Source organism: Vigna angularis, chromosome 4 (assembly GCF_016808095.1).
Source record: "Vigna angularis cultivar LongXiaoDou No.4 chromosome 4, ASM1680809v1, whole genome shotgun sequence".
Taxonomy (NCBI): domain Eukaryota; kingdom Viridiplantae; phylum Streptophyta; class Magnoliopsida; order Fabales; family Fabaceae; genus Vigna; species Vigna angularis.
Window position 1 is genome coordinate 25,489,122 of NC_068973.1, and position 22,470 is coordinate 25,511,591.

At 32.7% G+C, this 22,470-nt stretch overlaps 3 protein-coding genes across 6 annotated transcripts; 1 reads left to right on the forward strand and 2 right to left on the reverse strand.

Annotated features, from left to right (window-relative positions):
* Positions 1-3,079: 3,079 nt before the first annotated feature.
* Positions 3,080-7,969, forward strand: LOC108329897 (DNA-binding protein BIN4). Its single transcript, XM_017564271.2, has 12 exons — positions 3,080-3,236; positions 3,394-3,479; positions 3,677-3,896; positions 4,594-4,655; positions 4,835-5,164; positions 5,308-5,361; positions 5,658-5,775; positions 6,739-6,785; positions 6,945-6,971; positions 7,168-7,243; positions 7,351-7,487; positions 7,587-7,969. The coding sequence occupies exons 2-12, from the start codon at positions 3,432-3,434 to the stop codon at positions 7,686-7,688; spliced, it is 1,221 nt and encodes a 406-aa protein (XP_017419760.1). The 5' UTR covers positions 3,080-3,236; positions 3,394-3,431; the 3' UTR covers positions 7,689-7,969.
* Positions 7,970-8,032: 63 nt separating this feature from the next.
* Positions 8,033-10,097, reverse strand: LOC108329898 (pathogenesis-related thaumatin-like protein 3.5). Of its 2 annotated transcripts, XM_017564274.2 has the most exons (3): positions 9,011-10,097; positions 8,646-8,910; positions 8,033-8,526 (listed from the first exon to the last, which is right to left on the reverse strand). In XM_017564274.2, the coding sequence occupies exons 1-3, from the start codon at positions 9,495-9,497 to the stop codon at positions 8,361-8,363; spliced, it is 918 nt and encodes a 305-aa protein (XP_017419763.1). In that variant the 5' UTR covers positions 9,498-10,097; the 3' UTR covers positions 8,033-8,360. The 2 variants fall into 2 exon arrangements, with proteins under 2 accessions (XP_017419763.1, XP_017419762.1); XM_017564273.2 differs by having other exon boundaries at positions 8,033-8,910.
* A 2,339-nt stretch (positions 10,098-12,436) lies between these two features.
* On the reverse strand, positions 12,437-15,187 carry LOC108331964 (uncharacterized). 3 transcript variants are annotated; one of them, XR_008248373.1, is made up of 3 exons: positions 14,918-15,187; positions 14,341-14,417; positions 12,437-12,988 (listed from the first exon to the last, which is right to left on the reverse strand). XR_008248373.1 is itself a non-coding variant. In XM_017567005.2 (2 exons), the coding sequence occupies exon 2, from the start codon at positions 14,344-14,346 to the stop codon at positions 13,903-13,905; it is 444 nt and encodes a 147-aa protein (XP_017422494.1). In that variant the 5' UTR covers positions 14,347-14,417; positions 14,918-15,143; the 3' UTR covers positions 12,437-13,902. The 3 variants fall into 3 exon arrangements, 2 of the variants coding, with proteins under 2 accessions (XP_017422494.1, XP_017422495.1); XM_017567005.2 differs by having other exon boundaries at positions 12,437-14,417; positions 14,918-15,143; XM_017567006.2 differs by lacking the exon at positions 14,918-15,187 and adding an exon at positions 14,521-14,894 and having other exon boundaries at positions 12,437-14,417.
* Positions 15,188-22,470: the final 7,283 nt, after the last annotated feature.

Consider the following 22,470-nt stretch of genomic DNA (forward strand, 5'->3'; position numbering starts at 1 on the left):
CAGTTAAGGTGATTATTGCAAAAGAGAAAACAATACACAGACAGACAAACACAAAAGCAAGGTAAGCTAGTTGAAAAAAAATCATTCATACTAAAATAAATGCAATATACTATCAAGCAAACCATAGATTTCACATTATTTCTCTTCACATATACTGACTCAGGCTTGGCTAAACCATTTACCATCTAGTATAACTATCGAGCCATGAATAGTTCTGCACCAGTGTGGTGGAACAGTTGACCCACTCAAAGCTGGCACACATGGTTAGTCCTCAAAACGCCCTTTGCCACCGTGAAGAAAGGCCCATAGATTTCACATTATTTCTCTTCACATATACTGACTCAGGCTTGGCTAAACCATTTACCATCTAGTATAACTATCGAGCCATGAATAGTTCTGCACCAGTGTGGTGGAACAGTTGACCCACTCAAAGCTGGCACACATGGTTAGTCCTCAAAACGCCCTTTGCCACCGTGAAGAAAGGCCCAGGCTTGGACCTTCTGCTCCTCTCACGACATGACTCGTCACTCCTTAATTGAGCATAGATGATCATTAGAGGTTCAGGATAACAATCATATCGGCTTCTTACTAGAAAGTGGGTTTAAGCCTAACTCAACCCCACAAAATCGGCTTGTAAGGTGAGGTTTGCACCTCACTTAAATATTATAATTTGACCTTATCTCTAGTCGATGTGAGACTTCCAACACACCCCCTTCATGCCGAGGTATAGACATCTCGAGTGTGATAGTAGAAATTGGGTGGTCCGATAGCGGTCCAACAACGGGTGGAATAGAAATGTCCAAGAAACAAGAAATATCGCTAGGATAGGTTTCAACCATGGCTTTGATACCATATTAGAAAGTGGGTTTTTTAAGCCTAACTCAACCCCACAAAACTGGCTTGTAAGGTGAGGTTTGCACCTCACTTATATATTATAATTTGGCTTTATCTCTAGTTGATGTGAGACTTCCAACACTTCTTACAACTTATACTAGTCCCTCTTGAAATCACAATAAGAAATTCCTCCTTGGAACTCTTTCCACAACCTTGAACCACATATTTTCACTTTGAATCTCACATCAGACGTTTGATACTTATATAAACTCATACATAATCATACATCATTTCCAATTGAATCAATACATCATTCAACTCAGTTAATAACAAGTAATGAAAAAGTGAACCAAAAACCTGGACCAATCGCTTAGCGCATACACTCGCAGAGCGACCACAAAGTTCTCTCGCACAACAACCCAGCTCGCTGTGTGAATACACAGAGAGTACCCCCAGACCCCAAATCTCTCGCTCAGCGACCCTGCTCGTTGTGCGAAAACAGAACAGTGGGTTTTGCTCACTCACCTCTTGCTCAGTTATACTCAACCAAATGTGTTTAAACCTTTCTAAACTCATTTTTAACAAATGGCTACAAGATCTAAACCAAAAACTCACAAAAACTCAACTTAGAGACTCAAATTGAATTATACCACTTGTGGCACAATTTCAAACACCTTATGGACTCTAACAAGTCCCAAATGATTTACTAAGACTATCCCCATTGACCATTTGAGCACAAAACTCCTAATTCAAGTTTTCACTAGTTCACTTTCTCAAATTGAGTTTTAAACCAAGTAGAATTATACACATTCACAACCACACACTCCTAATTCAAATTTCTACCATTGAACATGTCTCTAACTAGTTCCTAACCAACCTCAACTTCATCCAATCAGTTCATCAACCATTTCTCACCATTTCACTACCTTAGATCCTATTTTAGACCAAATAACCAACAACCAAGATTATCGTATTTCATTTAACAGCTCAATTAGCACAATTCACTTCATCAAGATCAATTTCAACATCATAAACATACACACAACAGATTCCACATGTTTACAGCATCCATCAACATACAAAACATGAATTTCACCCAATTATTTAAATTATTACTAACACAAAACAACATATTTCCAGCTAAACAGTTTAATCCTCGTATACCATCAAACTCACACCACATACTTTAATTAAAAATAATTATCTAGCTTCCTTTACCTCTAAACCAACTGCCAAACTTCTCAAAACACTCCGTCGATTACTTGAACCACAAGGAATACCTAGACGAACCTACGAAACACCAAATTAGAAACGAACAGAGTTCTTAGAACTCTAGATGAATCAAGAACATGTAGGAGATGCATGACTACACATGCAACAATACAATATTCCTCTAAAACAGATTTAGGAATGAAAGGAGAAAAATGAGTCGAAACTTACTTGTTCTATTGAAGAAAATGATCAGCTAGAAACGTAGACCTCGTTGCCGTGGTCGATTGGGTACCTCCTGATCGTCAAAGAGATGACTCAGGAGGAGAAAAGTAATTTCTAAAGAGTTAGTACGTTTTAAAATAATGAAACTCGTTTATAACAAAACTATTTATAATAAAATCGTTTAATATTAAAATAATCGAGTCTTACTTTTTTAGATTATCATCCCTTCTAAATATACCATTTTTTAGGGTTTTAGAAATTATATATTTTTAGTGTAGCTTTTACTGTTTATTGATTTATGGAAACTAATTACAATAAAACATATTGTTTACATTTTTAAAAACATAATAATATGTGACTTTTGGTGTAAACATATTTGATTTTCAAAATGTAATTTTACATAATTACATATAATACAATCCGATTAACATGAATTGAACTCATCCATTCTTAACTGGGTTGATTTGGATTTGTAAACAAATTTCTAAACCAGTAAAAGTTAATTGGTTCGATTTTTATTTTTCTCTAAATCTAATATAATTTGAATCGTGAAAATTCCCTAGTTTTTATTGAATCTCTGTTCACATCGTTGAAGTTTTATTTATTTATGTATTTCAAGCTCACTACAATTTAAAGTTTTATTAATTATGTATTTTATAATAACTACTGTTCTAGAACTTATTAAAAAATACGGTTCAACAAAAAAGTAAACAAATTTTATATTTTCCATTAATAAAATTACTATTTGATTTAGTACACACACACTATTAATACTTCACACTTAATAAAGCACCTTAATTTGTTTATATTGAGATCAAACAAGTTTAATTTTGGAAGTGCTGCGATGATGAAACGACGTGTCGTTGGGAATTGGGAGAAGCATAACATATCAGACTTGGGTTTTGCCCGAAAGAAACTTCCCGCTCTCTCGTTGGTTGGTAGCATCAGTGTCTGCAGAAGCATTGAAGGTATGTAGCAATTAGCATATGAACATTTCTTTCAATTTGGTTTCAGCTATATATATATAATCTTCTTCTCGACACTTGCTGGTTTTGTTCCCGCGCACAACATGTTCGATTAATTGCTTCACTGAAAATGGACACTGACAAACCGTTTTCCTTTCAGGGACCAGTCCTGTTTTCGTTTGAAATTCATCCCTGAAAATGAGCAGTTCAAGGGAGAGCTCCCCGGATTGGTTGCGTTCTTTTCAGGTATCAGTTTATGTCTGTTCAATTAACTAACTTATCAACTTTCCCTTTGCTGTGTATTTATTACTATGTTCATTGTTCAATTGCAACCTTGAATTTTAGCACCAGTTCCTTGTGCCTCTGCCATCGCAACACCTTGCTTTCTTCCTAGCTTCTTACTTCTTTGTTTGTCGTACAAAAAACTTTGTATCCTTGACTAGGTGCCGTCTCATTCGCCTTTGGCACTGTCCTCTGATTCTGGGTCTTTACGGGATGGTAAATCTCGGATTGAGGATAAAACTGACAATGAAGGGTCTTCTCCAAAGTCTTCCCAATCTTTGAAGGTTACCGGAAGCAAGAGAAAGACACCAGTGAGTCCAGAAGTTGAAAGTCAAACACTATCCAAAAGAAAGAAATTAGATAAGAAGAAGGCCAATGAAGGTACATTTGAGATTTGATTAGCGCTTTGTCAGAGAATAAAAAGTGGGAATAGAATTTAGTAGGGGTAAACCTCAATCCTCATTATTCCAACCCACCAGTAAAGCAGTGTAATGTTCAATTTATACAGCAAAGTAAATACAAGAGATGATTCTAGAAAGGTTAAATAACCATCCTAACAAATAAAGCAACAAATAGACTATGCGGTGGGGTAAAGGGAATAGTGCCAGCTGTGATAAAAACAGAAAATGTGTCTTTCTCACACGCTTTGGTGTTCTCCTCAGATGGCTATGTTGACCTATTTAGATAAACTTTTTCCGTAAGTATTTGTAAGAGAGAAAATGAGATGAGTTTATCCGGAACTTAACACTAACTTATACTAAGTGTAAAACTTTTCTCATGTTAGTTTTTCCAAAAGCTTATTTTAAGTACATATGTGTGCATAAACTAATTTTAGCTTATTGCGATATTTATTTTATATTTTTCTCTCATTACTCATGGGGAAATTTATCTAAACAGGTTTAGGTTTTATGGTCTTGGAGATCAGTAACATAATATTTACGCAAGTATGATAAAAATAAAAGTCAACTTACATACAGTTTTAGAATTTTAGTAAAAAGAATGACAGGAGTATCGGGATGTGAGAGTTGTTTCTCACTTTTTATCAATTGTAATTTTGTCATTTGTTATTGTGATCCAGGAAACAAAGAGGGGAAAAAATCAGCGAGTGAATCAAACATCGACAAGAATATAGAACATAAAGTAAGAGTCTTTTCTTCGCCTCTTTAATTTTCAGGGCATATTCATATAGATTTAGAAGAAGAAAGAAACAATTTATATGCTTTAGCATATTTCCCGTATCTTGACTTATGATTTCGTAGATTCTTCGGGCATCTCAATATTTCTCATGATTGCTTTTAATATCAAACGTTTTTTCTTAGGGATATATTCATTCAGTTTTGACACTGTCATCAGATTCTGAGTCATTCCATGATCATAGCCCAAAAGGAGATCATACTGATCAAGTTAAAACCTCTCAGCCACAATTATCAGGTGAAGAAGACAGTGCAGATGGACTTGTTTTTAGAAATGTGGGAAAGTATCCATCCAAAAAGGGTTCAGAAGAAAAGTCTTCACAAAAACAAATAGATACCGACAGTCATACACCAGTTAAAGGGAAGAAAATTAAAGGAAGTGAAAAGGGAAAAAGTAGTGGTGGAGATGTGAATGTTGAAGAGGAAGAAACTTTTGGAAAGCTTTCTGAATCAAATGTAAGAACGGCTAAGGTTATAGTAACTGTCTCAAAAATGTTTCAGACTTCAAAACTTGAATAAGTATTAATTATTGAAGGTCACACTGACTTTCTTATTTTAGGCTGGCATCCTGACTTGTGCTTGTTATATGTGAGTTGCAGGTTTCCTCCAGCAGGTTGCCTTTGATGCTTTCTGAGAAAGTCCATCGTACAAAGGTTTGGTGACAACTTTATGTTTTGGGTCTTCCTTTACTGTTCTGTACCGTCTTATAATTGTAAGGACCATGGTTTAGTGTTGTTATTAAGACATCCAAATGAGTATCAAAGGTTTCACTTTTAAAAATAAATAAAATTTTTGTGAGATGCCAAGTTGCTAGTTTGGCTTCTAGCTATGTTTTGGGTTGACAGATCTTTACTTTCTTGTAAAACTCACATGTTTCCTCTAGTGTTGATTCTAATTTCTCTCTTCCTTAATTCTTATTCATGATAAAAGGAGCCTTCTGTTTTTTCAGGCACTCATTGAGTGTCAAGGTGATTCCATAGATCTGAGTGGTGATATGGGTGCTGTTGGACGGATTATAATTTCAGACTCACCATCTGGGGATCAGGAAATGTATTTAGACTTGAAAGGTATTTTAGTTTAAGTTTTCTGATTAATACACAAATTGTAGCCTCTTATTCTTTATTATTTATTGAGACAAGCACATATGTCTCAATCATAACACTGTAGCATGCATGTATGCAGAACCATTAACAGCTAAACTATTTTCGAGCTATTCTGATTGCTACATGTTGGGTTTGCATGAAATACCTTGCTCCATGTTTTCGAAAATGTAAATCTCAGACTGAACCATATTTTCCTTTTATAAATAGATAGATATTTGCTAGATGGTTTGGGCATTTATTGGAAAGACCTATAGAAGGCATAGGAAGGACACTAGAAGAAATGGAAGGTAAACTAAGGGGTGTAAATGTGTGGAGTTCTTCAAGCTCGGGTTTGTTTTGAGAAAATAATTGAATGCTTAAGCTTAAAGCTTAAACTTGAATGGTTTATTTAGATGAGCCTAATTGAAAACTTGATTAAGTTTGAGCTTATCTTGTTTTATTTATTTATAACAATTATTTTTGTTTTCTATTTTAATATTTTTTTCTATTTTTTACTAAAATAATGATGAAAAGTAAATAACAGATTCTTTTATAAAAATTCAGTAGAAAAATATATATAACTGTTTCATAAAAATTATTAGTAAGCTATTCACAAGCCCTTAATATTTGATCTTTTAGAGCTTCAACTCGGCTCATTTTAAATAATCAAACATAATCTCAAGTTTGGGTTTGCTTATTTAATTAAGCAAACAAGTATAAGCAAATAACAAAGGGAGTTCAAATTCGGCTAATTTATATTCCTAAGGGTAATCGAATCAGGAGAGGAAGAGGGAGGTTGAGAAAAATGGTGGGCAAAATATTTAAGTAGGAAGTTAATAATTTGTCTGAAAACATAATTCCCATTTTCTTCGTTGTTGAGACACTACTACTTGATTGTGACCAGTGACAACTTGCATCTGATGGTTCAAATTTTCCTCATCTTTTCAGGAACAATATACAAAACATCAATAGTTCCTAGCCGGACGTTTTGTGTTGTATGTGAAGTTATCTGTATTTAACAGCACTGAGTTTTTTATTGGGACAATCTCCTTGTATCCAGTTTTTTTTTTTTCTTCAGGATATCATAACTTTTTCTTTATCAAGATATATCCTTCAAATATTGTTTTAACATGAGCTTGTATTTTGTTTTTCAGGTTAGTTTTGGGCAGTCAGAGGCCAAGGTCTGTTGGTTATCTAGTATCTACTTATTTACTATATTATTCTCTATAAGTACTGCTTTATTAAGTTAGTAAACATGTCCGCATTTGGCTTATATTTTATTTAATATTTGATGTTTTTACTCATTAGTAATTTAATCAGCCTTTCCAAGGATTTTGAAAATGTATATGTTGTCATTTAACTTGTTATTTATTTCAGATCGAGGCCATCATGAATGATTTCATACAGCTGAAGCCACAGTCTAATGTGTACGAAGCCGAAACTATGGTTGAAGGTTATTTGCATCTGCCAACTAATTGGTCTTTTATGTATGATAATTTGTTATCTTTATATATCCTGCATAAATTCCTTTCCTCACATCTATTCCTTTCCTTTGAGAAGGGACACTGGATGGTTTCTTCTTTGATTCGGATGAGGAGGCTGGCAAGATGCAGAAATCAACCAACCAAACTGATCAACAAGAGAATGGTGAGGAACAAGCTAATGGTAAATCCAAAGGGAAGGCTGACAAAACATCAGTAAGTTTCCTAAAAGTCATTCTTGATTTTAGATTTCTGCTTTGTGAATGAAAATGATGGTGCGTGCTGCATACTTAATTACTGAATATCTGGATGCAGGGTGCTGAAAAGAAAAGAGGTAGAAATACAGGAGGAAGAGCACAAGCAAAGGTAGCAAAGAAAAAAACTCCAGGTTCCAAAAGGTCAAAGACCAAGAAATGAGTCAAAGAGGCTCTCTGTAATATGTTGTATATGTCATGCACCAATATAACTCAACCCTTGGATTAAAAGAAATTCTGAATTACTTTTCCCATGATCGAGATGGCGATAGTAGAATAGCTGCTGTTAGAGTTTTTTTCAAACCCCGCACAGTAGAATTCAAAGCTTATAATCTGTGGAATGAGTTCTCAGAAATTCCTTATAAGGTTTATTTTATTGGGCCCAGTTTCAATATTACTGATTGTAATTTCTTTCCATTGAACATCATTTATCGTTTCTTTTAATTGATCTCCATTAGCCGGCTATTATCATCGAGAAGGTACACTTTTTTCGCTAAATTTCTGCAGAACATGTACTATAGAATATGAGAGAATGAATTTGAGGTTCCTGGGTTACATTGTTTCCTTAAATTTTTTTTTCAAGATTTCCTAGCTATCTCGAGAGAATAATCAGTAGACTGGAATTATGACCGGATGCTGTTTGTATGATATCCATTAGTTCTTAATAAGCCCCCTAGCTTACCACTGGAGCTTTAGAACTGTACTTTCTGAATCATTTGTTCACAGAGGGTTCTTCAACTGTAATATTTCCGTGGTTCATCATTTCCGTCTCATTGATTTGGCCATTTTTTTCCCTTCTGGAAATCCCTTGAGGATATCTTGTTGATTTTTTATATCATTTGCCGTGTGTTACAAATGCCAAGAAAGTAAGAGTGAGAACCAAGAGAAAGATTGGCGCTGGAAAGGGTAATAAAATATTTGTTGAGGAAGTGACCTGGTGATGCTTCCAATAGGGCTGTCTAATTGGTGGAGGTGGAGATGCAGGATTTGGTCTTCCGATTCTGTGTGGTAATGTAAAATGTTAGTAATGGTTCTTCTCCTGTGAAAGTATGGAAAATTGGAAATAAATTGAATGGGAAAGGAAATTAATTGAATGAGTGCGATGATGTGTAGTGTGTACCCGTTGCTGTTGGGACAGAAAACAATATCGTATTCGTATGCTTTGCAAGTGAAAGTGCTGGTGCCATCGTCAAACGCATAGCTATAAGCTCTTGGACAAGCCTTCTTGAATAAGGTTGAATAATATGAAGGCTGGCATGTATTTGGATTTGCAAATTCTCCACTGCAGCAGTACTTATCCAACTTGAATGCCTCACAAGCACTCCTACACCCCACTACCCCTTGATTTTGGACACCTCCTAATACTTGAAGTTCTGCTGGGCAACCTGTACCGTTTCATTTGTTTTAATTGTATGTGGTACCCTTGTGATGCCTTCTGTTATTTAAGTATCTAATGATATATTTGTGCATTAGATAAACTCTTACCTCTGTTAATATCAGTAATACAACCTGTCGCATTACAGGCACCACCATGTACACCTCGTGGTAGAGCGAGTAATGGCAAATTGTAACCATCTACCATGCTAACATCATAGTAGTCTTGTCCATTGCCTGCACCAAGTGTTATCTCAAACAGTGAGGTAGGAGGAGCAGCACCATTTCCCTCACATTCCAGCCTTCCTCCACAGTCACCTGTTTGGCATCTGCCAACTCCGGCTGTATCAAATTTACAACCAGTCCTTGCCCATATCCGTCCTGACCAACCTGGGACAGTCGTGAGTTTGATGCTTTGACCCGTGTCCAACCGGAATCCGGTTGTTGCAAGTGGAGGACTCCCTGAACCTGCAAGTGTACCAGGCCATATAGTTTGTGGACAGTTGTTGATGATGGTGAATGTGTATGAGAAAGAACAAGTCAAGAATGTAAAGAGAATGAGCAAACTGGTTAGTTTCCAGGATGTCTTTGTTGTCATATTCAAGGATTTTTATAGCTGGTAATATTGAGCCTAAGAGACTAGAGGGATTGTCTTTTATGGCCAAGGGAATGGACAATGCCCCTAAGATTTGTAATTTATACTATTCTGAGAGAGGGAGTTGTGTGCTAAATCAGTTATGCATTACAACAAACAAACACTAACGTTGCTTTCGTGAAATCCTCAGTCACAAGACCAGCTTTATGGGTTTAGTATTTCTTATGTTGTGGATGGTCTCATCTAGAAGCAATTCTTTGCTTTTGTTATCGCATGGGAAGTTGTACAAATCTGGAATTCTTAGTGACCCGATCGGATAAATTGTTAATTTCTTCAAAGAATCGTTTCAGAAGATCTGAGACTACCCTATAAGATCTTGGGAAGGGATTACCATAAAAAAGGGTGCCACTATTCCTCCTAAGTAAACAAGACTAGGTCTCTCAGGGAGCATCTGATCATTGGCATGTCATATACGTCAACTTTTGAGGAAGCATATCCAAATATGTACTTTCTATATAAATAAATAAATATTGCTTATAAGATTACACAAATATAAATATCTAATTTATAAAAAAATTAGTAATCGCAACTTTTCACTGAATACCAGAACTTTCAATACTTAGATTTATAAAATCCAAAAGATAGAGTTATTGAAGCAACTCTACCAAAGTTACTCCTGAAATATATCTTCAATCCTGGCCAACGAAACGTATACTTCATCACTTTTAAGTACCATTTTATATATTAAAAAAATCATTACGCTCTTTCCGTTATTTCTTATGACACATGGAGTGGAGTTCTCTTTATTGTAACTTGTTAAGAACCTTTTAAAGTAATATAACTCTTTTAAAATGGAGAGTGCTCTAAGAATAAAGTATAAAGTAATAGCCCTATAGAAAAACTAATAATTTCGTAATTAATTATATAGTACACATATTTTCAATAGTTTATTTCTTTTTGTTGAATGGCTGGCTAGTTATCACCCAATAATTTACCATTTAAAGTGCTTTTATAAAAGGTTTAATCATCTTGGATATTTCTATTTGTGCAGATTTTTTCAAATAGGTCATCTAAAAAATGTTGTGACATGACCAAGTTTTACTGACGTGACAGAGTTTGGTCGACTGAATTGCATTTGTTTTATTTACATATTTAAAAAACTTGAATGAAATCATAACGCAACGTTATTTCCAATTTTCTTTTTCTTTATTAATTTATTTTTAGAATCCAAAGCTTATTATTTTTAATTCTCTTTGTCTTATTATCACACATTTCATTGACAAGGTGTTGCTGCTCTCACCAGCTCTCGTGACCTTATGACGGCATCCACCACCATCTCCATTGACGCCACCCGCCAGCCACCAACAACCACCATGAAACCCCAAATCCGCAAAACAAAGGAACCCAAAACGAAAAAAAAAAAACAAATTCAAGGGACAACAAGAAACCAAAAATCCTTCCTTTCAAACTCAATTATAGGAATCAGATTCCAAGACATAAAATCCCTGAGGTTTTCAAATTCCAAAAACCCAAAAATTTCTAGACCGGAAACATGACGCACTCCGCTACCACGCCGATACCTCTCGCAACACTACGTCACCGCCGCCTTCGCCCGCCACCGCGACACTGTCTACACTCCACCCGCTGTGAGCTTTGAACCAAGAGGCTTTCGCGATTTCCACCGCTACGAGAACGCCCTCACTGCGTCTTTGTTGCGCCTGGTTCAACGAACTCGAGCCCCTCCTCCCTACGACCACTGCGCCAGAACCTAAGGAAGAGATAGGAGAAAACAGAGCCTCCGGCTTGCTAAACGAAGCAATTCCAAAAATGATTTGGGGAAGGAGAAGTTTCTGAACGAAAAGAAAGAAAGGAAAAGACGAAGGTGGGTGCTCGTGCTCTCCTAATCTGCTTCTCGTGTGAGATGAAGAGCCTCATGATTGAGTTTTGTCCGAGAGAAAGAATGAACAAAGAAGGAGAAGAACCCAAAACTAGGTTTGACTGTGAAGGAAGAGAACCCAAAATTGGAGAAAAGACTCTGATTAGGGTTCTCTGAATCTTCCAAGGGAATTAACTAAAGCTTAGAGAAGAAAATTCTGATATAGAATTCAATTAGGATTCAACTTATTAGAGATTTAATTTTTTATAATACGATCTTAACTCTAATTAATTCTTAATTATAATATAATTTTTTGATTTCATTCACCAAACTCTGTCACGTCAGTAAAACTTGATAACGTCACTCTGCTACACAACATTTTTTAACGTCATCCAATCAAATTAATGACAAGATTTAAATTGATTCAATTTTACATAAGGGACTTAATTGAGACCATTTAGAATACGAAGATCTATTTGAGAAAAACCTGCAAAAATTGAGATGTGCAAGATGATTATTTGCCAAATCTTCAAAGAAAGGGTACGCCGAAATGGAAATTATTTGCCAACCAATCATGTACCTCGTTGCTTTGAGGATAAACATGAGTTCTTCTTCATCTGGCATTGCCAACGTTTCTTCAAGAAACATCGAATTTAGGGAAACAATTGAAGGATAATAATGCGAACTTGGATGGCCAATTAGCTACCAAGAAATCCGCAGCACAGGGTAAATCAGCTTCCAAAAAGAATTTATCTAAAAATCAATCGGTATGGGTGAAAACTTTCATCAGAAATTTTGTTTTCTAAAGTAAAGATTCTATACTACACCTTGTAAATTGTAATTTTCTTTATTTTCTGTTTTCCTTCCGGTTGTGCCTTAGGTTTGTGTGATAAAAATGCTTTGAAACAATAACGGTTAAATTGTTAAGAAATAAGTTATATAAATGAGGGAAAACAGTTAAAAATGTTTGAATGAAAAAGAGAGAAAAATAGAGTACAAGTGCTGCAAATTTCATAATTTTTTTTTAAATTAATTTTCTTTCTCTTTCCCACCAAAGAATCTAAGCTTTGACAATTCCAAATTTCATTAACAAACTGTAAAAGGTGATACAATGTGACAGAGAGATTATATATGCTTACAAGCCTGCTGCATTCAAATATCATGATACAAACTTAAAATCTGCCTGGAATAAAAGCAAAAAACTTCAAAGAAAATATCAACTCTGAGATGAAGAGCTTAATTTCATATTTCAAACAAAGGAAAGATCACTTAAACCTCCAATATAGAGGGTAGGGTTGACTGAGACCGACTGCTGATAATTTGAGTATCCCGGAACAAGTCACTTTAATCTGTTCAATCAATTTCACTGTCAACAGGTAAGACATGACACAGTGGAAGACAAATTCATCTGGTCATACACCAAAATGTTCAAACTAATCTGAAATTGAGCGTGCCAGTTTTTTCAACTTTCCGCATTGCGTCTTCATCCACCAAAACTTGTCGAGGTATCATAACTCTCCTATTCTCAACTGTTACATCCCCTCCGTAGAAGCTGCTTTATCTCACCATAAACCTCACTAGAGGATAATTTGAGCATTAGAAGTATCTAAGCATGTACCTACAAGAAAACAAGAAGACAAATATCAATATTTCAACTTCTAGCATAGAGCAATTCCATATTAAAATATGTCATTAAGTATTGCAACACAAATGTTTTGAATGCTCCTTGGTAGCACAAGCTTCAAAACCTGCAGAAGTCACACTAAACTCAAGACATCCAGACATCAGTTAACTCATGGAACGAATAAGACATAAGTAAAAGATGAATTAATGAAAATATGGACTATCATCTCCGTTGAGTCTGCAAAAGAACAAGAAATTAGGCAGCAAAATAAAAATAAATAGTATTCACATGCACAGCAACTTTGTCCATGTGAGGAACTGGAGAGAACCTGAGCTTACAGAAGTCAAGTTAATTCAACACAACTATGAATTAGGTGATCATCCTAAGAGATAAGATTGATAATCATGTGTTGTTCTAATGGATTTGAGGGAAATAAAAGGAGTAGAATAATACAACTCAGATCAGAGGCAGTGGTCTTAGTAATGAGTACACTAATACTCGAATAGCTCTGCCCTGCGATTAAAGAAACACTAGAAACTTGACAGCAGGCTAGAAAATGTTAACAGTGTAGTACATCGTTGATACAAAGCACACCATTCAGATCCAACAGTCTGCTTCTCAACAAGGTTAACAAAAGAAACTGTAATCAGTTCAGATTTCATAACCATCTGAATACTAAATAGAGCCAGCTCAAATCCCCATTCAACAGTCAACTACATTAAGCACTACATTACATTGATACTAGAAATATAAGGAGTTCCTACAATAGATGAACATTCATGTCCACCAATAAGCAGTCCATATAATTGTTCAAGTTCCGTTATTCATACTCATCTGATAGAAAAAGGGGAAAAAGGGAAAAGTGAAGTGCAATGATAAAAGAGTTTTTCCAGTTATATAGTATATATCTAGCTCATATCCATGCCATCTCCAACTTGGCTGCAGATAGGACTGACAGCAGAGAAAGATCTCTCAAAGGGAGAAGGGTGGAATTGGGCATCGCCCCGTCTACGCTTAAAACCACAGCTTTCGGTAGGAGAATTCTCCGCCGCATCATGCTTCCTTCGAACACCTCTCACGGCCTGTTGCTCTGCCGGTGTAAGGGGGAAAATTTGACCACTAGCTCGACAAAGGGAGCTATGGTTGTCATACAGAATTCTCTGGTTACAGTTTTTATCACAGATGTGAGTGAGCCCAGTTAGCTTGCAGCGATACATGTTTCCACAAACATGTTCATTTTGACATTTCCAGTCGCATTCGTGACCAGGAATTTGACCATCTCGACCCATAATACTCGACAGAAAAATAACATTTGCAGGACCTGCAACCATAGATTTGCCATATACCTCCATTCCTTCAGTCAAGACAGCAACTCCTAAGTAATCTTAACACACTCCAACTTCAAGGCCTTTGCCTGAATTCTCTGCATGGCCCACCACAACAACACACATTTCAGTCAAACTCAACAATATTCATCCTCTACTTACAAACATACATAACAACTGACACTCTACAACCAAAATCACCTTTTTCCCTTCTACAAAGGCTCACTCAACAATAATATCTCATTCTCGTTCACAAAACGCCACGGATATTCGGTGAACAGCCGTTGACAAACCATATTCAGAAATCATCAAATTAAACATCACAAAACACAAATCTGGAATCTAATTGGTGAACAGAATCATATACTCAACTGCTCCATCTACCTTTGACAAACACTCCCATGCGACAACAGATCTAAACCGTACCCAAGTGGGATTTTCAAAACAACAGACAACGCGACAAACACACGCGCTCTGTCAAAAAAAAAAATCCAAACTTTTCCCTCCCACACATCCAAATCAAAATTGTTTTACAAATACATTTAATTTAGAATCATAACAGGCTGAAAAAAGATATAGGGAAGGGAAAATAACTCACGCGTTGTAGAGCTAAGTGAAACACAGAGATATAAAGTCTTCGTGGTCCTTCCGTGTACCTTCAAAAAGAAAAAGAGAAAACAACAAAAGAGAAAAAGGAGTATTCTCTCTCTCTCTAACTCTCACCGCAGAAGCTATGCGAAGAACGTAAAATTAAACAATGAGATAAGCGGAAGGAGTGGCGTATTTATAGAAACTCGGCGCTGAACGCTGATGGTGGTGACTTTACACTTGTGGGGTTGACGCCCCACATAGGACAAAACACACGGAAATCAAATGCAAACCAAATGAAATCCAAATTTTTCTCAAATGTAATTTCACCCCACTTTACCTACAATTTTGGATAAACCTACCCGATCCATTCAACGCTCTTTCTTTTTCTTAAAACAAGTTTTAATTTTAACTCAATTAATAACTCCACGTGATCAACGCCTACCTCCCTCTCTCTCTCTCACATCATTGGCTTAGCGTCTTAATTTACTTAATAAAACGGATTAAGAGGAGAGAGAATGCAGGTTAGAGACCTTATCCTCGTGTGTACACACTTCACACGTGTAAGCACCGCCGTCTTCCCAGGCTCATGTATAGGGCTTTTATGGGCTTTTTAATGGGCCACGCCGTTACCCGAGTTCTACCCCAGTCTTCAAATGCATTACTTACAGTTATTCAGATTATTTAGACAAAGCTTTATTATAGGAGATTGAAACAAATTTGTTTAATAAAATTAATACCCAATTTTACCATTAGAGATTAAAAATATATCTTATTCGACCTTTTATGTATATTTAAAATATGATAAAACTTTGAAAGTAAATTATATTTTAAATAAAATAACATATTTTAAATAAAATAACATATTTTAAAATTAATGATATGATATAAAATTATCTTAACTTTAAATTTGAATGATAATATTCTAAATTTCATTCAATCAAGTTTTATTAAGTAGTTTTTCAGTTTAGTATTATTTTTAATTTCGCCAAATTAATTTAAAATATTTAAACTGATATATAAAAATTACAAAATCTGCAGAAAAAACTTAGTAAATATAGAAAATTCACATATAAAATTGAAATGTTCAATTTTTCAATAGTAAAAAAAATATAAAATTATATATTATTACTTAAGAGTGATTTTTGAAATTAATTGAATTATTTAGATTAAAACATACTCTCGAAAGCGACAACTGAAAAAATCATCTCTAAAAAGTTATGGAACATGGTAACTAAAAGATGAGTCTCGCAAATGTCTGTTTTTAGATATTTATTCAAGTACTGTAATCTGATACATGTAAACAAAATCTTAGCTATTTAAAGATGAGTCTCCTACGATGAAAAAATAAAAAATATTTTTTAAATGTATTTATACAAAAAATAATAATAATAGATTTTTTAATTAAAGATGTCGGTGAAAAGAAAATAATATAAACTATTTGTTCAATTCAAACATATTTAACGAGTAATTTGATTTTTTATTTCTTATTAAGAATATTATATGATTGCTCATATTGAGTAGAATTTATTTATACACACTTAAAATATCTTTTTTAATTTTTATATGTTGACATGAAATTTTAATAATAAATTAATTAATAATATACTTAAACTCTTAAATATTATCTAAATAAGCACTTGTATTTATGTAATAAATGAGTGAATAAAATAAATTAATAACTAGAAACTATATTAATATATGTTAAGCCTGAATTAGTAATTTTTTATTTGATATATATATATATATATATATATATATATATATATATATATATATATTTTATACGAGGGTAGAGATGGTAGAAACAAGATGTGGCTTTTAGGATAGTGGGCTGAAAACAACTTTCATACATTGGATAAGAGGGGTGAGATTAAAAATTGAATAGGTGTTTATAGTAACCTCAAACATTCTTTCTCATACGGATACCATTTGCGTATTAGAGATATAACAAATATGGGATACATTTATTTTAAAAATAATAGGATATATATATTTTTTGAAAAGTATATAATAATTCTTAGAAACATAATATCTATATGATTAATATTGTATGTAGTGTGTCAAAATAGGTTAGAATTCGTTGACCAACTCGATCTGCTACAGGTTCGGGCCAGATTGGGTTTGAAAAAAATAAATTTTTTTCATATGGGTCAATTTTCAATTCGACTTACTTAGAACCTGACTCACCAGATTGAATCTATGATGAGTTGGATTGATTCACCAACCCACCTAGTTTAATTTAATTATTTAATATTTTGTGTTTTAATATTATTAATTAACATTTTTTTATTGTATTGTAAATGGGAATAAAGAAATTTTTTTTCAAGAGAGTAAAATATTATAAATTTATCCATTCAAGATACTAATATTATAAATGGATAAGTGACACAAAAATTATCAATATTATAAACTTATTTATTCGTTTTTTTGGGTTTGTTTTTGGATTACTTTTGAGTTGTATGTTAAATTTTTTTATTTTGAATTGTCTTTGGAATTTAACATAATTTTAGAGTGAAATTTAAATTTGAATTACAAAGAAAATGTAATTTTTTTATTTAGAAAAACTTATAATTAAGTAAGTCAGTGAGTCAACTCGTTTAATCCACCAACCCGTAATAGACCAGGTCAGATTCCAATTTTTTTAACTCGCTAATAAATAAATCGGATTGAGTTGGTTCACTAAGTAGCAAATTCTTGATAAACCGGACCGGATTGGATCAGACCGGATTGGACAGGATGACTCGTTTTGATAACACTGAACCTAAACTAAAATTATATAAATTAAATATCGTAAACATAAAAAGTAACAAATTATTTTCATCATAAATTAGATACTTTGTTGATAAACAACCGTAAAATATTCTAAAGTATCATACACAAATACTGTCAAACATAAATACATGATCCAAATTGAAATATGAGTATATCATTAATATCCAAAGAAACCTATCTTATTATGTAATCTTTTTTTTAAACTTTTTTTCCTAGTTATGCCTCTTTCGAAGATCATGCATGTGCAGGGTGTGCAGGGTTGTGAGTGAAAAATAGTTTTGTTTTTTTTTCTTTTCTAGTTTGGACTTATATTTGGGATGTTTGATTATTAGGATCTCAAGTGAAGTAAACTATGAATTAATTCTTAGCATACTCTTGATTTATTTGGTGCTAAGAAATCTTTGTTTGGGAGAAAGATATTCTTCAAGGTTTGCATATTTAGCTTTAAACTTAACAAGTAAATGGAGGATAAATGAGTTTGAAGATCACTTCGCCCATACCAACTTTTTACTTAATTAATAAAATTTTATATAATCCATATGAGGTAGACAGTCCAAAAAAATTCCAATCCAGGCTTTTGATATAATAATAAGATAATGAACAAACAATTTCAATAGGTCTTCCCCCAACACTACTCAGTCTTCTTCCTACACCTCTAAATTAATATTTTTACCCATTAGTAAAATTATATATATAAAAAAGAAAATTAGATAAACATTATTTATCAAATTTTCAGCTTATTGCCATATATTCCCAAGTCATCACTCTTCACACTTCATCCTTTTCTTGCTGTCATATATGGTAGTGCTTGATGAGTTTGTATCACTAAAACAAAACCTTTGCTCGTTTCCCTTTATCTTCTTTCTTCATTTCATCTCTTTTTTTTTTAGATAAAAGGGTTTTTTTGGTTAAGGTTTTAAATTTTATATTTATTTTTATTGTTTTAGAGGTATCATATTTAAGAATCTCATTCAGAAAGTATTTTGAAATCCAATTTAAAAAATTAATTAATTTCAAAATCTAATTAAGAAAAGTCATTGAATTTTTAAACTAATTAAATTTCATTATGAAATTTAGTAAATTTTGAAATGCGTCAAAAATTTTGAAACTTATTAGACTTTATAATCTGATTAAGAAAGTTACCGAATTTTGAAATCCAATTAATGCAATCATCAGATTTCGAAATCTGATTAAGATAATCACATTACTTCATAAAGCTTATTAATGTAGTCACCGAATTTTAAAATTCAATTAAAATAGTAGTCGCATTTAAAAAAGTTACCATCTTTCAAAATCTGGTGAAAAACTAATTGTAATTTGAAATCCAATCAAAGAATTTATCAAATTCCAAAATTCAATAAACATTTTTCCCAAATTCTAAAATTCAATAATCGTTTCTCTTAAATTCAAAATCTTATATTCAACTTTTTTAAATTTCGAAATCTCAGTTTTCAAAATCAAGTACAAATTCTATTATTGTTTTTAAAATCTGGTACTCATTATGATATATGATGAACGTTTGGCAAGTGTATCAATCTTTATTGTAGTAACAAAATATCGTCCTCTAAGATTCAATGAGTTGAGTACTAAATTACTAATTGACGTGATTTTGAGCAAGAGAAAAATTGATTTCATATGCTTTCATATAAATTTCTACCCTTTCCGATTGATGTACGAATTATAATTATCCACTTGAGTTTATTTATAGCTTGTTTACCCCTAATTCTTTAGACAAGTAAACTTATCCATTGAATTCTAACATAAAAATTATGTATGGGATTAATCTCCCTTGTGTTGAATATACATATAGAGTCATCTATTTATAATAGAAGAAATATGAACTAAGCCTAAAATACAAATAAGAAATAATAACAAACAAACGAAAGATAAAAAATAAATATAAAATAAAGATAATATATCTAACACTCCCCCTCAAGCTAGTGCATACAAATCGTATGTACCAAGCTTGTTACTAATATAATATATAAAGACTTAGTGAAAATATTTGTTTCTACACTTGAGTGACACCAAATTGCTAATGATTTGCAAGACGACATAGAAGACGAAATACCAACAAAAAATACTCCCTTGAGCAACAAATATGGGAGGTTTCTCCATCTAAATCTCTTCTTGCAAATCGCTATGGAGGAATGCATTGTTGATATCTAGTGGATAAAGGTCATTGTTGGAAAGCTATAAATAAACTAAAAAATATCATCTTTTCCATGGGAGAAAAAAACATATATGGACGAGTCAAACGCAATGGTGACAAAAGGGAGATCAGAGGAGACGACAGTGGAAGAAGCAATGGATAGGAGAGAGAAACCATAAAAATCTAAGATTCTCTAATCAAGGCACCTGAAAAAGGAAAAAGATCAACCTAGATGCTCTGAATAGCTGCCTGAGAGAAGACGGGATGTGCGACAATGCATAATAAACCTGAAAGAGGAAAACAAGCGAACTCGATGCTTTGAATTGCTACTAGAAATGCCACCATGCACGACGAAAAAGGGAGCAAATCCACAAATTAAAAAGGTTCTAAGAGCACGTAGAGCTCCAATGAAGACGTCATTAATGGCATGATGGTCACCTGGCCGAGACGATCAAAACCATGTGATCATCGGTCGAAACTAGAACTCTGGTAGTGGTTGTAGTAGACAACGATGGTAGACGATAGCGTCGCTGACAACGGTAGATGGCGTCGTTGCCGACAGCGGGTGCAGTGGTAAAGGCAATAAAAAAAATTTCTCAAAAGAACCTTAAGCTCACGATATCATGTTGAATATAATAAAAATTATGTATGAGATTAATTTCCCTTGGATTGAATATACACAAAGTCCTCTATTTATAATAGAAGAAATATGGGTTAAGCCCAAAATACAAATAAGAAATAATAACAAACTAACTAAAGATAAAAAATAAATATAAAATAAAGATAATATATTTATAAAAAATCATGAAGAACAATTATTATCTCAATTGCAAACTAATTAGTTATGCCCAATTTCCCAATTGTGACAACATCTAATTTGTTATATTTATAATGACAAACAATCTCTAATTTCCCAAATGTGAAACTGCTCATAGAATAGACATTAGAACATAAATAAAACATTGGGATAATTAAAATTAACTAAACATCAATTGAAAAGGTTTAAAAGTTATAATCCAAAGTATTAGATCAATCTTCTAACAAAAAGGAAAATTAGTTCTGCATAATGTAAAATTTACATGAAACTAAAGGAAGGAGAAGAAGTAGTCGAATGATTTCCCATGCTCTCTGATCTGCGTTTATTTTCCAATTGTTACGTCCCCCTTTTTTCGTCTAATTCCCCCTTTTTAGGAGAGTGGTTACTTCCTCTAAGAAACTATCCTCAATTTCTTCTTTTTCTTTAATCTTTTTAAATCCACGTAATATGAGAGATTAGTAACTATTTTGAATGATTCCACTGGTCATGGAAAAATTCACAATCTACTTGTGCTCTTCTCTAGTTTCAATTTTGCACTCCTAAAGTAAATCCATAAGTTGTGGAAACTTTCACAGCTCAGTTGTGAAACTCTCTTGTTTCGACTTTGCATTTTAGAGCAAAATCCACAAGTTGTAGAAACATTCGCAGCTAAGTTGTGAAACTCTCTAATTTCAACTCCGCATCTTGAACATTAAGTCTTCCAACGTTGTGATTTTAACACTTAGAAATATTTATCCAAAAGAAAAACATAAAACCCAAATGTATGATTCAAAATAAAGATAACACATGATGAAATCATTTCATTAATGCAATTATGTATGCAAATGACCTAAACTAAAATATGAATGCAATTACATTTTATTCACATATCAATATTTGTCGTTTAATTTTTTATTTTTATTTTTTTTAATGTTTGTTTTTAATTATTTTAGATGTGTTTAATTATTTTAGTTTAATAAATTATGTTTTAAAGTATTAAAATATTAACATATATTAAATTAAATTAAAATATTATATTAAATTATACTACTTAACACATATTAAATAATAATAATGATAATAACATGAAAATAATGAACTTAATAATATTAATAATAATAATAATAATAATAATAATAATAATTATTATTATTATTATAATTATAAAAATACTACTACTTCTAAAAAAAAAATAATAATAATAATGATGATGATGATGATAAAAATAATATTTATACTAATAATAATACTAATCATAATAATTATTATTATATTTTTAATAATAATAATAAAACAATAATAAAAATAATAATAATAAAATAGATAAGTAAATAAAATAATAACAGGAATAATAAAAATAAATAATAATAATAAATCAAATTTAATATATGTTAATATATGTCAAAACGAATATTTATTAACCAGGTGTCCGGTCAAACATGATTTTTAAAATTTTGATTTTTAAGTTAAAATTTAAAAAATATTTAGCTTAATCTAATATTTTAATATAATTTAATATATGTAAATATTTTTGTATTTTAAAATTTAATTTAGGTTTAATACATATTTTGATCCCTCGGTTTGTGAGGTTTGTTCAAAATGATCTTACTTTTCTCAAATGTTTAGAAACATCCCATATTTTGTAAAAAACGGTTCAAGTGGGTCTTTTTTGCTTACGGTGTTAAAAACGTTAATGGCAGAATTGTCCACCTGGCCAAAACTGGATGAGGTGTCCAGTTTATCATTTACGTAGCACTCTGAGGTGAATTAAGGTGTCAATTTTAAAAATAAAACTTAATGATGTAGATTACTTATAACATAGTAAAATCAATTCGCGATT